Source organism: Amia ocellicauda, chromosome 2, assembly GCF_036373705.1.
Source record: "Amia ocellicauda isolate fAmiCal2 chromosome 2, fAmiCal2.hap1, whole genome shotgun sequence".
In the NCBI taxonomy this organism is placed as follows: domain Eukaryota; kingdom Metazoa; phylum Chordata; class Actinopteri; order Amiiformes; family Amiidae; genus Amia; species Amia ocellicauda.
In genome coordinates, this window is record NC_089851.1 from 36,503,095 (window position 1) to 36,524,214 (window position 21,120).

Here is a 21,120-nt window from a genome sequence, read left to right on the forward strand (position 1 = left end):
GCAAAGTACACTGTGTAAGTGCTCTGAGATTGACAGCTCTATGGCTCTCCTACCCTCTGTGAACATTTTCCCAGCCCAGGTAAAAGCCCTTGCTGTCAAAGTCAGCACTGCTGTAGGGATACACAACACAGCAGTTATCAGTTATTTTACCTAGAAAAATAAGCTCAGCCCAGCTTTTCCATATTAGCATTAACAATTAATGCAGATCTCCACTTCAGATGATGAAAATGTCCTTTTTGACTGGCTGCCTCTTTATGGTTTATACTGCATTCCTCTAAGGTTCTGTTCAGAAGTGTATTTTGTCTAAGTGTATACATTACAATTGTAGCGCTTTGTTCATTTTGACTACAGGTACCCATTAAGTACTGAATAACTTAAGTCTTCAATGTAATAGCTTTCCCCTTAACTAGTGTACTGACCTCAATGTGTTGAAGTACTTTGTACAATACCCCAAAACTCATAGAACTGGGGACATCGAAAGGGAAAGTTCACTTAAGGTGTATAATGCAATTTGCCACAAGGGGTTAACAAATAAAAAAAAAAACACGAAATATAGGACTGTTAAACTACATATAACCAGGCACACACAACCAGAATTAAAAAAAAAATATATATATATATATATATATATATATATATATATATATATATATATATATATATATGAGAGGAACCTACACCACTAGAGCTCAAATACAAAAGTAATTTTATACCATTATATTTACAGTACTGAGCAAAAGTTTTAGGCAGGTGTGAAAAAATGCTGTAAAGTAAGAATGCTTAAAAAAATAGACATGTTAATAGATTATATTTATCAATTAACTAAACGCAAAGTGAGTGAACTGAAGGAAAATCTACATCAAATCAATATTTGGTGTGACCACCCTTTGCCTTCAAAACAACATCAATTCTTCTAGGTTCACTTGCACACAGTTTTTGAAGGAACTCGGCAGGTAGGTTGGCCCAAACATCTTGGAGAACTAACCACAGCTCTTCTGTGGATTTAGGCAGCCTCAGTTGCTTCTCTCTCTTCATGTAATCCCAGACAGACTCAATGATGTTGAGATCAGGGCTCTGTGGGGGCCATACCATCACTTCCAGGACTCCTTGTACTTCTTTACACTGAAGATAGTTCTTAATGACTGTCGCTGTATGTTTGGGGTCGTTGCAGAATGGTCTTCAAAATCATGAAAGTCTTCAAAATCATGAAAGGCATCAACCACATCAAACCAGAGGAGCTTTTCCAGATCAACTGGGACACACGCACCCGGGGACACAAATGAAAATTGGGCTTCAAGGCATTCAAGACGGAAAACAGGAGACACTTCTTTACACAGAGTAGTCACAATCTGGAATTGCGAAGGGAAGTAAGCATGATGTGTCTTTCATCTGCTGCAGTAAGTTTCCTTGGCCGACCACTGCGTCGACGGTCCTCAACGTTGCCCGTTTCTTTGTGCTTCTTCAAAAGAGCTTGGACAGCACATCTGGAAACCCCTGTCTGCCTTGAAATGTCTGCCTGGGAGAGACCTTGCTGATGCAGTATAACTACCTTGTGTCTTGTTGCTGTGCTCAGTCTTGCCATGGTGTATGACTTTTGACAGTAAACTGTCTTCAGCAGCCTCACCTTGTTAGCTGAGTTTGGCTGTTCCTCACCCAGTTTTATTCCTCCTACACGGCTGTTTCTGTTTCAGTTAATGATTGTGTTTCAACCTACATATTGAATTGATGATCATTAGCACCTGTTTGGTATAATTGTTTAATCATACACCTGACTATATGCCTACAAAATCCCTGACTTTGTGCAAGTGAACCTAGAAGAATTGATGCTGAAGGCAAAGGGTGGTCACACCAAATATGGATTTGATGTAGATTTTTCTTCAGTTCACTCACTTTGCATTTTGTTAATTGATAAATATAATCTATTAACATGTCTATTTTTGAAAGCAGTCTTACCTTACAGCATATTTTCACACCTGCCTAAAACTTTTGCACAGTACTGTATGTATTATCACGAGTCAATAAAGTCAAAAGTATTCACATCCTTCATTGACTTCTATGGAATGGCAGTCAAAATACACTCACCTAAAGGATTATTAGGAACACCTGTTCAATTTCTCATTAATGCAATTATCTAACCAACCAATCACATGGCAGTTGCTTCAATGCATTTAGGGGTGTGGTCCTGGTCAAGACAATCCCCTTGAACTCCAAACTGAATGTTTGAATGGGAAAGAAAGGTGATTTAAGCAATTTTGACCGTGGCATGGTTGTTGGTGCCAGACGGGCCGGTCTGAGTATTTCACAATCTGCTCAGTTACTGGGATTTTCACGCACAACCATTTCTAGGGTTTACAAAGAATGGTGTGAAAAGGGAAAAACATCCAGTATGCGGCAGTCCTGTGGGCGAAAATGCCTTGTTGATGCTAGAGGTCAGAGGAGAATGTGCCGACTGATTCAAGCTGATAGAAGAGCAACTTTGACTGAATTAACCACTCGTTACAACCGAGGTATGCAGCAAAGCATTTGTGAAGCCACAACACGTACAACCTTGAGGTGGATCGGCTACAACAGCAGAAGACCCCACCGGTTACCACTCATCTCCACTACAAATAGGAAAAAGAGGCTACAATTTGCACAAGCTCACCAAAATTGGACAGTTGAAGACATTTTGCCTGGTCTGATGAGTCTCGATTTCTGTTGAGACATTCAGATGGTAGAGTCAGAATTTGGCGTAAACAGAATGAGAACATGGATCCATCATGCCTTGTTACCACTGTGCAGGCTGGTGGTGGTGGTGTAATGGTGTGGGGGATGTTTTCTTGGCACACTTTAGGCCCGTTAGTGCCAATTGGGCATCGTTTAAATGCCACGGCCTACCTGAGCATTGTTTCTGACCATGTCCATCCCTTTATGACCACCATGTACCCATCCTCTGATGGCTACTTCCAGCAGGATAATGCACCATGTCACAAAGGTCGAATCATTTCAAATTGGTTTCTTGAACATGACAATGAGTTCACTGTACTAAACTGGCCCCCACAGTCACCAGATCTCAACTCAATAGAGCATCTTTGGGATGTGGTGGAACGGGAGCTTCGTGCCCTGGATGTGCATCCCACAAATCTCCATCAACTGCAAGATGCTATCCTATCAATATGGGCCAACATTTCTAAAGAATGCTTTCAGCACCTTGTTGAATCAATGCCACGTAGAATTAAGGCAGTTCTGAAGGCGAAAGGGGGTCAAACACAGTATTAGTATGGTGTTCCTAATAATCCTTTAGGTGAGTGTATTACAAACCCCATTTTTATATAATAATGAATGTGACGGTAACTTAAAAAATAAATACACAGAGAACAAAATTGGTGGGTGTAAAATTGTCTGTCTGGCTCTGGCAACAGCTCATCCTGGCAACAGAGTTAATTTTCAAGGAAACATTAAAATAGACTAAAATGTGTTATATTCTACAGTGAATATCTCTGTTTCAGATTTCTATAGCTGGTGCCATTGTCTGATTAATTATCAGAGCTGCAGCCCCAGCTAAGACACTGCAAACAAACAGATCTACAGAAGGTACTGATGCATTAATTTCCTTTCACAGTCTAATCTTTGATATTCTCATGTGAAGAGGAGTAGAAATTGGTTAGTTTTCAGTGTAATAAAAATACATTTTAGGATTCCTTTGGTGAAAGAGCTAATACTAAATATAGCCCTAGAAAATCCCAGACTAAAAAGTTGAAACCAGGATTAATTCAATAGAGTCCTTTCCAAAAAGAAAGGCAATCTTCCCGGAGAAAGACACTAATGAATTTCAATTACTTCTACCAAGTGCTGCAGTTCAGTGCAGGCTAAAGTTGCAGTTGAAATTAAGCATACCACTTTGGATTATTGAAATATTGCACAGAGATATTGAAATCAAATGCATTTCTCATTAAAAGCTTGGTAAAAAAAAATAAAAGAATGACTAAAGAAAATTATAGATTTAAAAAAAAAATCCATACAATATATTCAGTACAGAGCTCATCATATCATTTATTGTATTTATGGAATATTACTATTAAAAAACATATTTATGTTTATAGCACATTGCTACTATAGAGTAAAAAAACACATAAATTCAGGTTATAATTTAGTTACAGATCTGCAGTACTAGCAGTTGTTAAGATGTACCTTTGTTCTGCTAGCCACAGGCTAAAACGCTCGGTTTGTTTTTCTAATAAATAAAAGAATGTTCTAATTTCCTCTCCCAAAAACCTCTTCTCCTCTCAAAGCTCAATTTTTGTCCTGATCTTCTGCAGCATATCAATACATACATGTACTACACAATGCATCTCTGAGTACAGTATATTCAGTCACACTTTTCAAAATATGTATTAAGATGCCTTCATTCATTTGTAATTGTTAGTAAGAAACCCAACAACACAATCCTAATTTAAATGATTACTTTTGCTTTTAAGCTGAATTATGTTTCATTATTATTATTATTATTATTATTATTATTATTATTATTATTATTATTATTATTATTATTATATAATGATTACATAGATTTATTGCACAATCTGTTTTACTTTTGTAGTGTATCTGTATATTGTCCTACGTTAATGTCTTTAAAGTACTCTTTAACGGGGGTTGGGCTATGTATTCATTTTGATTGGGATGCTCAATCTTCTGTCAAGAGACTGAATTTTTATGATAGTCTGATGGCAACACTGGCATCCCTTTACAGGCATTGATTTATCAGTGTAAATATAAGCTATTTGCTCATAAATAAACCAGTGTTCATTTTACACATTTGTGAAATAGTGGGATTTAGCAGCAGACCCTTGGTATTTAACACAACCTAGTATAATAAAACACTAACATTAACACTTTTGTATATCACTTTGAAGGCAACTAATGCAGTTTGGCCATGGCTGATTGACCAAATCTGAAATAGTATCCTGGCAGACAAGAGCGAAGCACAAAACGTTTTTCTGATACACTGGGAACATCTGCATTACAGCAAGAGAAGCCATAGTGTGAATTGGACACTACCTCTTCAGATCTGTAACACTGACAATGTTAACATGAAAAGAGATCAACACACAGACAGCACTGGAGTCTCAGGTTTGAACTTAAACTGCAGGCTTTAAAGAAGGAAGCAGTGGAATGGTCACAGGAAAGTGTACGGCAGGGGTCTCTGGGTATACACTTCCAGCTTAAAGCAGTTTATATCACCTCTTTGTAGACAAGCTTGTCTTCCTTTTAACCAGTAGGTCATGTGATTAGATTCTGGCAGGTAAGCGGGGAAACAATCTAACTCATTGTCAAGTAACAAAGACCCTCGCAGGATTACAGAGTTCACTTTGTTGTAGTCAGATTCCTTTGTTCTTGCCAGACATCGCTCCCTAACTGCAGAATAATTTAAGACAACTTCTACCAATTGTAATTTACAAACCTAATATAGAAGAAAAGCTTTTTGTCTTAAAGGGGAACTAGCACAGTCACTAAAATGATTGGTGTATATGTACGTATGTGTTAGTAGGAGTATATAAGTTAGGTATCTGTGAATTTTAGTAACTTTTTATACATAACAGTATATCTCATCACACAATCATGGCTCCTGTACATACCCCAGAGTACAGCTCTTCTTCATTAATATGTTAAAGTCACATTATACATTATAATAAACACTATATGTAATATTGATAATTCAGTCTGATCTACCCACTGAATGCATAATGGATGTAAGTCTGCACATTAACTGAACTGTATTGCTGTACATTGTATGTTGCATTTATTCTAACTTACTATGTTATGTAGGCTACATTTACATTTTGTGATCTGTAATTCAAAAGCATCAGACCAGTTTGCCATTTCATGATTCGTGTACCAATGATCATGTACACTTTTTTTTTAATGAACACACAAAAAAATGCGATAAGTGATAAAATACATTAAAAAAGTACAATTACATTTTAGAATTATAAATACAGGGCATCCTATACAGCATTGAATCACTGTACTTCTACAGCACCAATTGGCCAAAACAAACAGATTTACTAGAGGGTCACATTCCTGCAGAGAATCCAATTCAATTGTATGTGTCTGTTCTCCTAGACATCACTCAGTTTTAGAAATCTTCACAAGGCAGTTCATTTTAAATATTCACATCCCTTTTAAAGGTAATTTGTATGCTTTCACAGACAAAATTGGTTATTGTTTTATTAGACTTTGAGACACTGATGACACTTCTTTGTGCACGGGGTCTGATGCACTAACTAGAGGTCAAAATTTTAAATGCAAAATCTGCTTTAACAGCAATAAGAAATTATAGTGCTAATAAAACTTTTCACTGTTAATCAGCATATCAGATTACACTCTGGGAAGAACTCTAAGAACTCACATAATGCCACAAGGAGTATGCCAATATAAAAAAAACTGTTAATCAGATGGTAAAACATGAATGCAGAGAAATTGATTTAAAATGTGTGCTGGAAAAACATTTTTTTTTAATATAATGATAATAAAAGATATGTAAAACATATGTATATAACTTTTTTTTATTCAAATACCAATACGCATTCATACATTATACTAATTAGAAGCACCATGAATTCACGTATACCTATTTTTAATAAATATTTTTTTCCCCACAGTAAAACGCTCTCTTAACCAATTCACACTGATACAATTGCCAGCTTTTTGTTGCCGGCAAGGTCTGTGTGAATGTGTTATTGCTGGTATTTCGATACCAGCAATTTTCTGGCAAGGGTGCTAGCCTAATTGCCCGGCAATGGGTCTGTGTGAATGGAGCAGGTAAAAGAATGCCGGCAAATGACGCGTCACATCCTTGCGTTGTGGACGCAGTGCATCAGCTAACTAACGTAACCAATAGGTAGGGGCCCATTTTTGCAAACACAACACAACAAGGTTAAGTCTCCTTTGAACAAGAACTTGTGACCGTAGTGAAAAATGGACCAGGTCGTTAAAAATGGCGGAGGTTGAAAATAATGTAGTCGCAGCAACATTAGTGTTATTGATGACCCAAGAGCTTGGTGACATATGTGATGCTACCTATTGTCTCACAAAAAAGAAATCAGAAGCTATAAACCAATAAATCATGCAAAATATAATATTTCTATACAGGCAAACATGTTATACTGCATTACAGTGTACACTGACGGTAGTTTGTTTCGAGTTATTTAGTAGTAATGTAAATGTAATGTAAAACTAAAAATAAGTTGTTTTGAGCAATCGCAGATCTGCATACCCAGACTTGTGTTAGATATACAGTAGATATACACACAATGTAATGTCATGCTTTTTTCTCATTTATTTTTGTTGATTTGCTTTGCTGCAGTGTGTCAAAACCAACACAATGCCTCTTATTACGTGACCATGAACTCAGAGCCGAGAGTCTCATACTGGGGTCACTGGGTCCAGTGACCACACCGCAAAAACACACAAACATACAGCCTGATGACCTGGTCATAGCACGAAACACTCCCTAGATTCACGTATCATTTGGTTTTCCATCTTGACTATTTGTTCTTGGCAGTGAGTCCTGTCCGAACTGGCACCCTGTTTGGAACCAATAGCCCAGTAAAGACAATGGAAGGAAACTGGCAAAATGGGGAAATTATTGAACTTTTACAAACACGTCTAGGATATCGGTCTGTGTCTCCTCTCTCGAATCCACAGGCTTCTATAGTGTCTCATTTCCAAGGCTACAGCGGTAATTCCAGCACTCTGTTTTCTGTGCGAGAGGGTACATCCTGCAATTTGCCGGCATTCAAAGCCAGTGTGAATGGGGGTGCAACAGGAAAAAGCAGGCAAATATTGCCTGCAATTTGCCAGCAATTCAGTGTGCATGGGGCAAGTGTGTAGTATGGGGTGTAGAAAAGTGAAAAACATCTTCATGTAAATGCATGAAATTGAGGCACTGCCACAACAAAATATGAAATAAGTTCAAGGGGGTGTAGACTTTCTATAGGCAATGTTTAAGTATGCTGGTGTGCTGATTAATAATATAAATAACAAAACAGAAAAGCATGTAACATATTGGTTACTTTGACCAGTTTGGGGGATTAAGGTAGACTGTAATATATATATCCATCAGTGATGAAATGATGAATTTCAAATTTAATATACACATGTAACGTGTAATTATAGGAAAATGTAATGGACATATATTCCTGGAACTAGGAATAACAGAATAACAGCTGGTTCTAGTGTTAATAAAAATACATAATAAAAGCAAATAATATAATAATAATCAAATCTAAAGTTACAAATAAAAACATACAAGAAGAAAACAAGTTCCATTTAAAGCAGTGTGTAGAATCCCAATAACTGTTCTGGCTAGATATGTAACAAGGATAGTTTTCAAAGACTTGTGTCCAGGTTTATGAATCATTCAAAACTGACCATTAAAACTGAATTAATGCATGATGGCTATGAAAACAAACATAAGAACTGAAGTAAGTACTATAGTAATGTCAGTGAATAACTGCATTTCTTTCCCTGGGTGTCTGTGTAAACGAGGTCACTGTCTCACTGTCTCACTATGCTACGGTACTGTGCTATAGTGCAACCCTGATACCTAGAAGAACAGGGTCTGATAAGAACCAGTTTTCAGCAGCAATTTGGGCTTGATACATCATACAAACCCCCCTTATATTAAACATTACGTATGCCTTAATTCTCCCAGGTTTGACTATATATGGGTCTTCTTGAGCAGTTGTCAGGCAGAACCCGAACTTCCACTCATCATGTGGGCCTGTTATCTTTCTCTCCTGTCTGGTCGGTCTGCATAAAACTGCCTGTAGTTTGTAACTTCTCTAAGACTGTTCTCGAGATTGTCTCTTGAACCTCTTCCATGCAGCTGCTTGTAATAAAAACCTTTTGATTGGAGGTACATCTGTCTCTGGATTTCTGCAACTCTTCAGTCAGTAATAATATTTATGTATTTTTAAGGTTGCCATGTATGATTAGTCATATTTTCCCAATTTCCCCTGATGCTGGATAAGGTTACAAGTGTTTCAGTCATACTATTCCACCACTATTAGCAAAACAGGAAAAGACAGCAGTTCAGATGAGATGTGTTGTGTACCTGGGCTGTGGTCAGCAGGAGGTCCTGTTCCCGGAGTGTCTGTTTTGATCCCTATTTTCCAGTCAAAATCATCATTGTTATTTTGTGTTAGTTGACAGGCTTTCTCCCAGGAGATTGTGTTGGCCATATTGAAATTACAGGCCCCGGGGAAACCCAGAATGGCATCTGAAAAAGTGAACAAGGCAAACAGGTGATTAGTCACGACCTCACGCTTTAGTTTTATAATTGCACGAGTTTAAACAGATGTAAGAACTGCATAGGGCATTAATAATACATTGTTTAGCCCTTGAAAATAGTGCATAGTAACAAAGTAAAGAGGATACTTGAGTGGAGGTTCAAAACTATTACATTAATGTAACTAGACATATTTTGTTGAAAACACATTTTAATAATTGATTTTAGTTTTGCATTTGTGTACCTGAAATGTATGAAAATATTCTCCGAGGTATGCAGAACACCTGCTGACCATTTTGTTTTCCCAATTTAATAAACTTTTCAAATGAATTATTATGCTTTGAAAACTGATACACCATATGTAGAGATGAACCATTTGTAACCATGTCACCTGCAGGGCTGCTCAATATTTATTCATTTATTTGAGTATTACTGGCACAAATGCAAACAAAGTTGTTATGGCTGTTCGACTGAAAAAAACTGAATTATAACATTACTTTTAACGATACTTACTGCAGTCCTGTTCATCCGATTCATCCTCACAGTCTGGTTTATAGTCGCATACAAGGTGGGACTCAATACACTTATGATTTCTACACACAAAATCTGTGACCACCGGGCATGACCCTGGCAGCTTTCCGTCTGGAACAGAACAACAGATTGAATCAATATGCATTCATTAAATAAGGTTGTGAAGGATTCAAGGTTCTAAAAACAATAAAACAAATTCACACAGATTCTTTGGTCACTTAAATCCTGACCCTCCCTTCACCTCTCAATGTTTAGATCCATATTGATTGACATCCGATAAAATATTCAAGCTTTGGTTTATGTAGACTGCCTTCCTCTGGGACCTTGAAGTATTATCAACACAAAAGTGTAAGATGTAGGTATAGCAATGCCATCAGCTCTGTTTTACTTCTTAAAAATTCATCCGAATCTTCTATGGAGAGGTCTCTAATTATCCAAGCTAGCCCTAACGCACTCGTTTGAACATTTAAATGATTGCCCTTCACCTGATATGAACCCAATTAAAATTAAAGACAAAATATAAAAAAACGAAGGAAAATGTAAAAACATTATGATTCGTGGCCTCTTGAGGGAATCTAACAAGACTTTAAGGCTGGAATGAATATGAAACATGTCTTGTCACCCTGGAAATGTACTGCTGTACAAATGAGGACTTAAGAGCTTGCATGAGGTATTTAAATGCAAGTTGTATATTCAGGCAACCCCTGCCCTGACAATGGTTCTGTTTTAAAAGAAAACTGGTCAATTAACATGCAAGATTAACATGGCTTCACACAAAAAGGGAACACAGAGGGACCTCCTGTTGACTCGCACTTCCTAAAATAAATTAGGTGAATCATTATTTCCCCACAGACTTTAGAAAGAAAGACCAGAAATGTACTGAACAGTAAACTTAACAGTAGAAGCAGATTTAAATCGAAGAGCTGGAGCGTTTTCATTATGGTTTGTGTTGTTTTACCACATTAAAAATGCAAAATACCATAATCATTTTCTGCAACACACACAAAAACAAATCAAACAAACAAACAAACAAACAAAAAAACCTTTGGGATTAAGAGTAACAAGGTAATTATTCAGCTGTTTTTAAACAAAAGGAAAAAAAATCCCATTAAAAGCCATATGCATTTAGCAGGTTTGGCTCCTAAAAAAGTAGAACAAAGCTTTAAGACTTCAAGTCATTTCAAGGGTAAAGTACTTACGCAACAGTGGTTTCTACAGGATTCAAGGCTTATAAATTCATTGGCCAGGAAATTACATTCAATGTTTTATTACAGCAGTGCACCTGTAGTTAATGAATGTTCAAAGATGCCCTTTCATTATGCTCTTTAATACTGATTTGCTGTGTATTATTTTGAAAGCAGGACATAAATACTCCATAATGTTTATCCACAGATTTAGTAGAAGATTACAAATAATTATATTCAGCAGATATCTTGTAATGCTCATTCCCCCTCTATTTTTACACAAAAATACTCAATTAAAAAGGTGATAGAGAATTTTATTAATTTCAGTTTAGTCTAAATTAACACTTCATATCTCTGGTCAATGTCTTTTCATTGACTCACCCAGAAATCACACAGCATGTTTAACCAGGGCTTTCATCCTTTATTCATATTCTTTATATCTTGGGATTTGTTGATGCACCAAGCTACAGCATACCTTTATAACCAAGACTGTGCCCTATAAAACAATGTATTAATGCTCAGTTTTTTGAAAAAATAGATGTTGCACTTGCTTGATATAACAAAATGTATCAATGCAGCTTCCTTGGCGCTTTAATCTGGAGATTTAAGTAATTAACTATCTATGGTTAGTACACATGAGTCTCATTGTGCTTGAAGTGGGGTGAAAATTGTAAGGAATTGCTTCTATACCACCTGTTTGTAATTACCATTAACAAGCTAAAATTGTAATGCAAAAGTTTGTATTGCTGTATGGATACCCTTATTTTAAACAGTCAATAAATGACACCTTAACCATGAAGCATTACTTAAAACACTATTATGTCTCTATGCAAGCTTGTTTGTCCATCCATATGAATCTAAACCACTGGTAAAAGAGTGCTCAAGCATCATTTAAAAACTGCAGACAGTTCAGTATGGAAAGACCACATATGTATTCTGTGGATGTGCTGGATGTAAAGACAGTTTAGAGCACAAATATCATGGGCCTGTTTTTCTATTCATCTCTCTCATGTTAAAACAGACTTTTTTCAAAATATAGATAAAGAAATCAATACACATGGCTTTATGGCTAAAGTTTAATTTACTCCAGTGATATGAGATATGAAACGCAGAAGATGGAAAGAAAATCCCATATGCTTTTACCTACTGTTAATCACATCTCTGACCAGTTTTCATTTGTACCGCTGTTTGAGAACCATGTGGTTTCACACTAATTATTCCCCCTTGGGATGGGCTTCTATCTGAGCTTCTATCCAAGCCCTCATTATATAGCAGTAATACTATGAAAAAAGAAAGTGTTGACTGAAGCCAACTGTCCTTGGAGAACACAGGAGAAATATTTCACTATTCTTGAAAGAAAATGCATCCCATCATCCCAGAGGGACCGCAAGTGTGGACAATTAACTACAGCCGTGTCATTAGCATATTTCAATAATTGGTAGAAACCAGCCTATTGACGTTAAGAAACATCCAACATTAAAATGGGTTATTTCATTTACAAGGCACTACAAATAGCAGTGTAGGTGCTATCCATCTTCAAAACCTCTCAGTATCATGTGTATAATATCCCCCTCTATGCCTCTATAATGTAACATTCTTCATCACATCTGGTGCCCCGTTCATCCTATTGAGCGACTGTTCATGACCCCCTGGGGCAGCGACTGGCTTTCAAAAGCCACTGATGGACTGCAAATGGTGGAGCCTGACGGGATATTAATATAATCTTATGTTGAAATAAATTGCATCCCTCTAAAGTTTGGAGCACAGGCGTCACGGTAACGGACCATCCAGCATTAACAAAGCTGTTGCTCTAGTATTACTGGAGTCCTTCCACTGAGGAAAAAACATCACTATGAAATCAGGTTGGTGCTAATTGGAATGCCTGGTTTAAAATGTCATTTTCACTCAGTTTTACAGCTAATGCATGGACATTAATTATTCTTATTGTTGTTGTTGTTTACTCACAAATGAATGTATGAATCCCCCAAGAGTAACATAACAATAGCCACTGACTGATTGCTTCATTCACTGATTGACCCACCAGGTGCACAGTTGGTGAACTCCAGGTCATCAACAGCAGCTCCTCCGCTGCTGTCCTTTACCCGAACGCCTTCGAAGATCAGTTCAAAACTCCTCAGCTTCCTCAGGGCAACGTCGGCTCTGTTCCAATCAGCCCCCTGGTTCCCAGTCTTGTTCCAGACCTCTGTTAGGCCCTTGTCTGTCTGAAATAAAGCACTTTCTAGTCAGGTGAATGTTTTATCACAGATACTTCATTGGAAGCCTTTCCGTACAAAGAAGGCACAAAGACGATTAATAATTTGATGCATATTTAGTTGCAATGCAATTCTAAATCGTTATCCTTTAGAGATCAAGTCTAATATCAGGCTCTCTCACACAACAACATCCATAATAGTTATTGCAGACAGCCAACTGAGGCTAAATACTTCTTGCTTTGAAATGAATTAATCATTGATGTGAGTTAATTAAAGTATCAAAACATCAATGAAAAGAAAATAAACTGCTATAACCATACATGCAGGTTTGTCATTTCAGGGCACTATGACATTATAGCCAATATAGTGGGGATGGGGAACTCCAGTCTCGAGCGTCAGATTCGGGCAGGTTTTTGATGTTCTTTTCAATTAGAAATTAAATAATACATACAAAGTGACCACTAACTTATTTAACATGAACAGCTTGTTTGGCACTACAAAAAGCAGTGGTCAGGAAAGGAATACATGCAACAGCGCAAATTATTAATTTTCCTTAACATTTGAAGGAAGCAAATATTGTGAGTACAGCTGAAAAGTATGTGCATACATGGCCTTGGAATCCTTTTTTTCATGCATATGTCAGTACTGTACTGTCACAGGGAATGTAACATTAGGTTTGCATACATGTTACATGCGGACAGAGCCCATTTAGGCTGCACCTGAGGCCCATAGCGTACATGGATATGAGGTCACCTCTGGGCAGAAACATATTCAGAAGCAGGGAGCCTCCACAAGGCCCTGGGACTCGACTCAATAAACAATTACTTCAGGAGCAGAGGCCGTTGCAGGCCCAAGCTCAGCTGGGAACCAAACAATCAGGAGCAGGGGCACAGTCAGAAAAATAAAAAAAAATCATACACATATTGGGTATTAAATGTCTTTCACTACAACTAGGGTACTGGATGTATCAGTGTTTTTAACATTAAACAAACTGTAGTGAAAAAAGTATCATTATTACTACTATTTTAAAATGTACATTTCATTTTTTAAAACACTTCTTAAAATTCAACATTAATTGAATTACTTTACCAAATTGATCATATCCCCCACAAAAATACAAGATTCTGAATTACAAATATTAAACTTAATTGTAACAGGCTGTTTTTTTAGTTAATCAAATAAAGCTTAAAGTTGATTACAATAAAAGTATAAAGCCTAACGTATCAAAACTTTTCCCCCCCGACAAAGATGGCTGTTCCACTCTTACAATGCATAGATCTTTAGCCTTCCCCCTAACATCTGTTTTGTGGTACTTCGCACATCCGGTGTTAAAAATCCTAAAACAATATATACAGAGTATAATGTAACATCACAATATAAAACACATTGGATGTTGTTTCTTAATTAATAAAAAATAATCAAGTGGTTTATGTTTTGTAAAGAAGATCCCAAAACCATACATGTAACTCCAAGCTCAGAGGGGTAGCACTGCGTGGCATGGATATGTTTGTGTGTTATGTGGGTTTAGACACATTTAATTTTTGTGATCACAGACAAATAAATTTCAATAGTAGTTCAAGATGCAATAAATGGTATATAGATATGATTTTTTTTTATTAAAGATTGATTTAGTAGTTAGTTTAAAATTGTACATTTGATAATCGTACTCGTTCATTTCGATTTCACATTATGGATACATATTTTAGGCTCAAGAACATCTTTAATATGTAGAATAGGATATCATCAGGAGCAGGAGCAAGGGCTGTCATAAAGCAGGGAGCTATGCAAGGCCCTGAGACGCTATTAAACAGAAAGACATAACCAGGAGCAAGGGCAGCCGCAGGGCTTGAGATCAACTGGAGACCAAGCAAGCACAGGAGCGCTGATACAAGAGGCCAGTCATGTGACATCAAGTCTGTAAAGCCTCAGAAAAAGGGGCTCCCTGAAAATGATCTCAGGAGGAAGCCATGCCTCTGGTCAAGTGTACTACCAGTCGCTCCGTGTTCAAGACATCTCTGCGGTATATTGGCCTGAGGCCCACCCCGAGGTGTGACGGGCTCTGCCACCATCAGGGCACCTTCCAGAAAACTGGACAGGTGTGCTAAAGGTGTAACCGCAATACATTGAACCATGCCTGCAAAGATCTCATCCAAAGGACACCTAGTTGGAGGGCTTGTTATGCGGAAAGGGCAAGGGGCTGCCACATTTCCAGTCAAAACGAGCATTGCCAGTGAAAAGCTATCAAGTCTTCCTTTGCTAGCGATGTAGATAAAGCATCCATTGGCCTATCCAGAGGGTGAAGAGCAAGAGAGGACATGTGTAGAAATGGTACAATCCCTATTTCTGGGACTAATTCAAAGGTTTGCTTAAATGACCGTACATTATCATAAAAAGTTGGCATGACATAGAATGTAATGATGTTTTTCACTTAGAGGACTACACACAAATCGCCATTATATCCCTGTTCTGTAAGTCAGAATACAGATCCATTTTTCAGTGTACCTTGTTCTTCACTGAATTCGATCAATCTGGTAAAACATTAGTCTTCCATTACAAGACAATTTTATAGTAGCAGGATATATATATAAATGAATGTATTAGAAAACGCCTACAATATTTTGTTCCATGTATTGGCAAAGTGATTTCATTTTGAGATGGAATAAATTATAGTCCTCTCTCCAAGCCAAAGACTTGTAATTAATGACTAATAGGTATATCTATTAATAGCAAGTTCTCCTGTTTGTGTGGATTGCAGTGCTGTATGGAAAGGCTGCAAATGCAGAGACATCATGCTGGATCTTATTGTTTTTCTGTAACAGTGCAGTTAACTTGCAGAAAACAGCTCTGGCTCTCATTAAACAAACAGTCAGTTGCAGATGCTTGTTATCAGTGTCTTTGCATAAACACACACACACACGCACACACAAAACTTCAGTGCTTTTGAACATTAAAGTCCAAATTCTTGGCAGCTGTCACATTCTCATCCCATTTTGCTATGAAAATACATGCATAGATATTTAAGGCGAGTACCTTCAATCCTGTCCTGTTGTTTCATTTCCAATTTTTCACATATCCTACTGTGAGATCTTTGCAAGAAACCACAGTTGTTTTTCATCAGATTTCTATTTGCAATGCTATAATAGCAAATAAATAAATAAAAAACGCCTCAAGAAAATTCTCACAGCTGCATGAGTCGAAATAATACACATATTTGCTTTTCCTATGCTGTTTCCGTCAAGCACTTGGCAGCAACACAGGTCTCTGAAATCATGTTTTTGTTTTTATACTGGGGCACAAATCTTTAATGTGAGGTATTAATACTTGCAAACTGTAATAACCTCTTACAAAATTGCAATGAAATACAGTTGTGAACATTAGATGAAGTTTCCATTCGGAGTTTCGGGCATGTGTCTTATCACCTTTACAAAATAATTTGTATATTGACAGACATTTCTTTTCAGCACCTCCAAAATAAGCTATATCATATTCCTAACAATGCCCTATTGAAATTACAGTTCTCTTGTGTGTGCATTATATCGAATATCCTTTGGTTTCGTTAACTTGTGTTTTTCTTTTGAACAAAGTAATTGTTCTCTAACTAAAAAATGATACAATTTCAATGCCCTCCTATATCACTTACAGTATGAGAAAGTTATTTGACATATGCAAGGACATACAGTGAAGTACATACAATATATAATGTTGTATTGAAAACAAACTATCTATAATGCAAATTAATTCTGTCAATCAGGGTTTTAGCCAGCTTGCAGTCATGCAGTCTCTTTGAGCTTTTATGATGTATATTGGCTTTGCCCATTTGTCAGTCATTGTAATACCATGCAAAACAGTGAAAATAGTATTGTTTTTGTCTTGTGTAAGGATTATATGTTTACTTAATCCATGTTTTTTCATTTTAGCATTGGATTATAATTTAAAAAACCCTGGATTATACCTGACCATTATGACTGAGCAGTCAATGATTTAATCTGCTCCTCTCAAGGTCAAGGTAACAGAATCTGTTTTTAAAATGATACATTTTTTTACTCAGTATCCCTACAGAAGTCCTCTCTAATGTTCTCTGATGGATAATTATTTATTTGCAAGAGGAAGCAATAATGTTGCCCTTCATAGCACAATAAAATAAAAATTAAAAATGAAGTTTTAGATTTGAGCACACCTTTAATTAAAGTCTGATGACATTTTCAACCATTGGCAACCTAGTCTGTTCTCTGGTGATACATGCAGCTAAACAATTAATACTGAATTACTGGTTTAATATATTGTAGCCTGCAGAGCTGAAGAAAGTGCATTAGGAATTACAAATAAAGAATGCTAACAACTTTCATTATATTCTGAACTTTACCCACAAAAGAAGTGAAAATGCATGTCTAGATTTTGCTCTGCTAGGAGATAAGGACAATTTCACTGTCTGTCATTCGTTTAAGGTGTGGAACATCTTTGCTCGTGAGGGTATTGTCAGTCACACAATGATTACATTTCTGTTTGCTCTGCCCCAATGAATGTTTGAACTTACATGCATTTTTATCATTTTGTCTCCTGGACAAATCAGAGTGCGTCCACAATGAAATAATTTTGTTAACATTTGTGATGGAGTGCTCAAATTGATTTCACCACTAAAAGGAAAGGGTGTTTAAACATTGAGTCAAATGGAGTTTAAAAAATGGCAAAAAGAAAACAAACCCTTGAAATAAGGTGCATAAGCAGTTTCCAAAAAATAAACATTTCATATGCAAAATGTCATAATTGTTGAAATGGTGTTGAGGTACCACTCTACCAGTAACACTAGAACACATGACTTACATTTTCCACATTCTTCTTCTTTCTCTCACTTAAATACCTCAATCCAAATGGATACTCTAGAGGCAGTACAGCTATTTCTAAATAAAGGACTGGCCTACTTACCTGGGTCTATTCTTAGACATAAAGAACATGTGCTGTAGATCTACACTCTGGTTTTTCACAGGTGTTTAGTCTTCCAATGAAATGTACAGACATATTGAATGACCTTTACTGGAATTATTTAAGGTAGTGTGTATTCATGATACAACAACAGCAAAATAGCAGTTAAGAGAGACCTAACTTGACTAAGAGTGAAAAACACAACACTGCCTTTAGCAACAGCCTTTATTAGTGTCCTCCCTTATGGGATCCAAAACTGCTTATAAATCGGAGCCATCTCACAGAACTGGCAGCCATGAAATAATCCAATGCCACAACATTACAGTATGATCTAATAAAAGACTGGGATGTGATATGTCCATAATCATGAGTGAGAGCTTCTAAAAGCACTTTCTGAACGCAGAGGGAGAGGAACGTGGGGGGCAGGACATACATTTTTAAGAGTAGTTTTTCACTAAAATGGCTCAGATTTGTTTTCTGCCTAACTTATTCATTATCAACTAAATTGACACTGATATTATAACATTATTTGATTATGAAATAAAATGTTTAGCCTATAGTTATGATTTTTTTACAACATTGCTGTATACATAGTTTTAACCCCCCGCCCCATTACACTCCTTTGTAACATGTAAGTGTAAGTTAACTACAAAAACTACAGCTTATTATTACCATAAACATAATTAACATTAATATCACAATAAATCCAAAACTGTCTGACATGTATGTGGGTCAGATGGCTGCTATAGAGCTCCTGCATTCACAACATCGCCATCTTGGCAGGCAACTCTGATATGATATCTGCTGCGATATAATGGGATTTGACAAACACCACTGATATTTAGCTGATTTTCAGCCATGCTCACCTTGATCAGACAGATATAATTAGATGTATGTCTAAGCTAGAGAATGCACCTGGCGTGGATCTTACATTTTGTAAAGGTGCATGCTGAAGCAATGTTTGTGTATGCCTTTCATTCTCCGGCACTCCCAACATGAGTGTCCCCTGGCTTCAGCAGGACTGCCGGCACCAATTATTTATTAAACTCTTATTCAATACAAATATCCCTTTAATTCACTACATTTTAAATGTGTTTTTTGGCATCTTCATTACAGCTATTCTTTCAATGAAATACTAATTTGCTTTCTGAATGTAGTTTCAACCAAGCTAGATGGAAGAATCCTATTCTGTATTCTTGAAAATAATTTGAATATTTAATCTACAGGCTTAAGATACAAACAATCAATCCTGTTTCAGTCTTAAAGATAAAGTACAAATTAAATGTCACTTCAGTACTTTTAAGTGCAAACCCTCTGTATCATTACACTAATTCCTTATTCCTTAAATCAGGCCAAAAGTTTCCTATACTTGCACTTTGTGCAGAAAACATTCCTAGAATACTTTCTAAAATGTACCTCAACTTGAGTAAAAGTATTTGTAACCACAAGGGTAAAAACACCTTTTACAAATCGAGAAACTCTTAAATCTGGAGGTTCAACATTTTCTCTTTTTTCTGGAATATTAAACAACCAAAACACTTATTCTTTTCAACTATTAACAATAAGTAGTTTACAGTATGTTACAAAAAAGGTCAGAAGATTGGAATTGTTTAATATAAACCCAGATATATCAAATGTACTGAGAATAGGCCTATCTTAAATTACAGGCTGGACATGCTTAGGCATATGCTTTCTTACCAAGTTTCTTTGAAAAATATATATCAATAGGAGTCTGCTGAGCTTAATTATGCTGCTGTTCACATGCTAAACAAGTTGTAATGCACTGCTTAGAGGCTTATCTCAGTAAATGTATTTTTCAGCATCCGATCACATGAGAACTCTACTAGCTCTCTCTTCACTGCTTGGCCACATGACGCTTTCCATTTCGATTCCAAAGGGATCACGTATCCATTTGTCATCCCTGTGCTGCTCTGGGAAGTAGTCGTTGAAACGTTGCTGCAGTTTTGTGAGGTGCGCCGTTATAGTTTTCTTCAGTGCATTTCTAAATGTGCTGTCCAGGTGTGTAACCTCATGACAAGTATTGGGGAACATATCAAATCTCTCTTTGGAAACATGACTTGTCCACAATGCCATTTTCTTTTTGAAAGACTTGATTTTTTTCAGTCTGTGCAAAAATATTGTGTCCCTTCCCTTGCATAGACACGTTTAATGTGTTCAGCAGCTCAAACACATGCGCGAGATAGGCAGCTTGTGCGAGCAACATATCATCATTAACCAGATCGGCAAGAGGCGAGTTGCATTGCGAGAGGAAGGCTGCGATTTCTGAGAGGACTTTGCCTTTGGAAAACCAGTGCACCTCTGCATGATACAGCACCTGTACTGCTCCTGAAAGTCTCCTTCCCAAACATGCCTCACATAAACCAGTAAAATGACATGGTTCACAACATCTGTGGATTCATCCAATTGTAACAAATAGTATTGGTTTGCGTTGATGCGAGCGGTGGTCTGTTGTTTTATGTCTTCGGACATTTCTTGAATCCTCCTGCATATGGTATCATTGGATAGTGGAAGCATCTTCAATTTATCTGCAGCAGATTGATCCAGCACCTCTCTGGCCATGTCAATGGCGGCAGGTAAGATAAAGTCTTCTGCAATAGTGTGGGCTTTCTTTCATTTTACAATATGGTGAGCTACATGGTAAGATGCACGGAGCCTGCTCTTGCTTTGAACATGGCACTTTTGTGATGCCCTTAGTTAGCTCCTGGAGTTTTCATTGAAAATACTCAACTGGTTTCTCTGTTTTGTGTCTAAATGGCGCTTTAGCTTTGATGGCTTCATGCTTTTGTTAGCCAATGTTTCACTACACAAAACACACTGAGGTTTCTGTCCATCTCATCTGTCTTCAAAGTACGAAAACCCATATTTAATATAATTTCTGTCGTATTTATGTTTCAAGGCCATGTTGACTGAGGAGCGCTACCTTAACTCGGTGAACTGCTGTGACAACGTTAGCCTAGTTACATGTGTTTTTTAAGTGGAC

At 37.0% G+C, this 21,120-nt stretch overlaps 1 protein-coding gene across 1 annotated transcript in view; it reads right to left on the reverse strand.

Moving 5' to 3' along the window:
- malrd1 (MAM and LDL receptor class A domain containing 1) overlaps positions 1 to 21,120 on the reverse strand; it is a 152,237-nt gene that overhangs the window by 37,397 nt on the left and 93,720 nt on the right. Inside the window, exons 29-31 of the mRNA XM_066723387.1 lie at positions 13,028 to 13,208; positions 9,785 to 9,913; positions 9,098 to 9,262 (exon numbers count right to left, since the gene is read on the reverse strand). Coding sequence (XP_066579484.1) covers positions 9,098 to 9,262; positions 9,785 to 9,913; positions 13,028 to 13,208 — 475 coding nt within the window. The remainder of the gene's footprint in view (positions 1 to 9,097; positions 9,263 to 9,784; positions 9,914 to 13,027; positions 13,209 to 21,120) is intronic.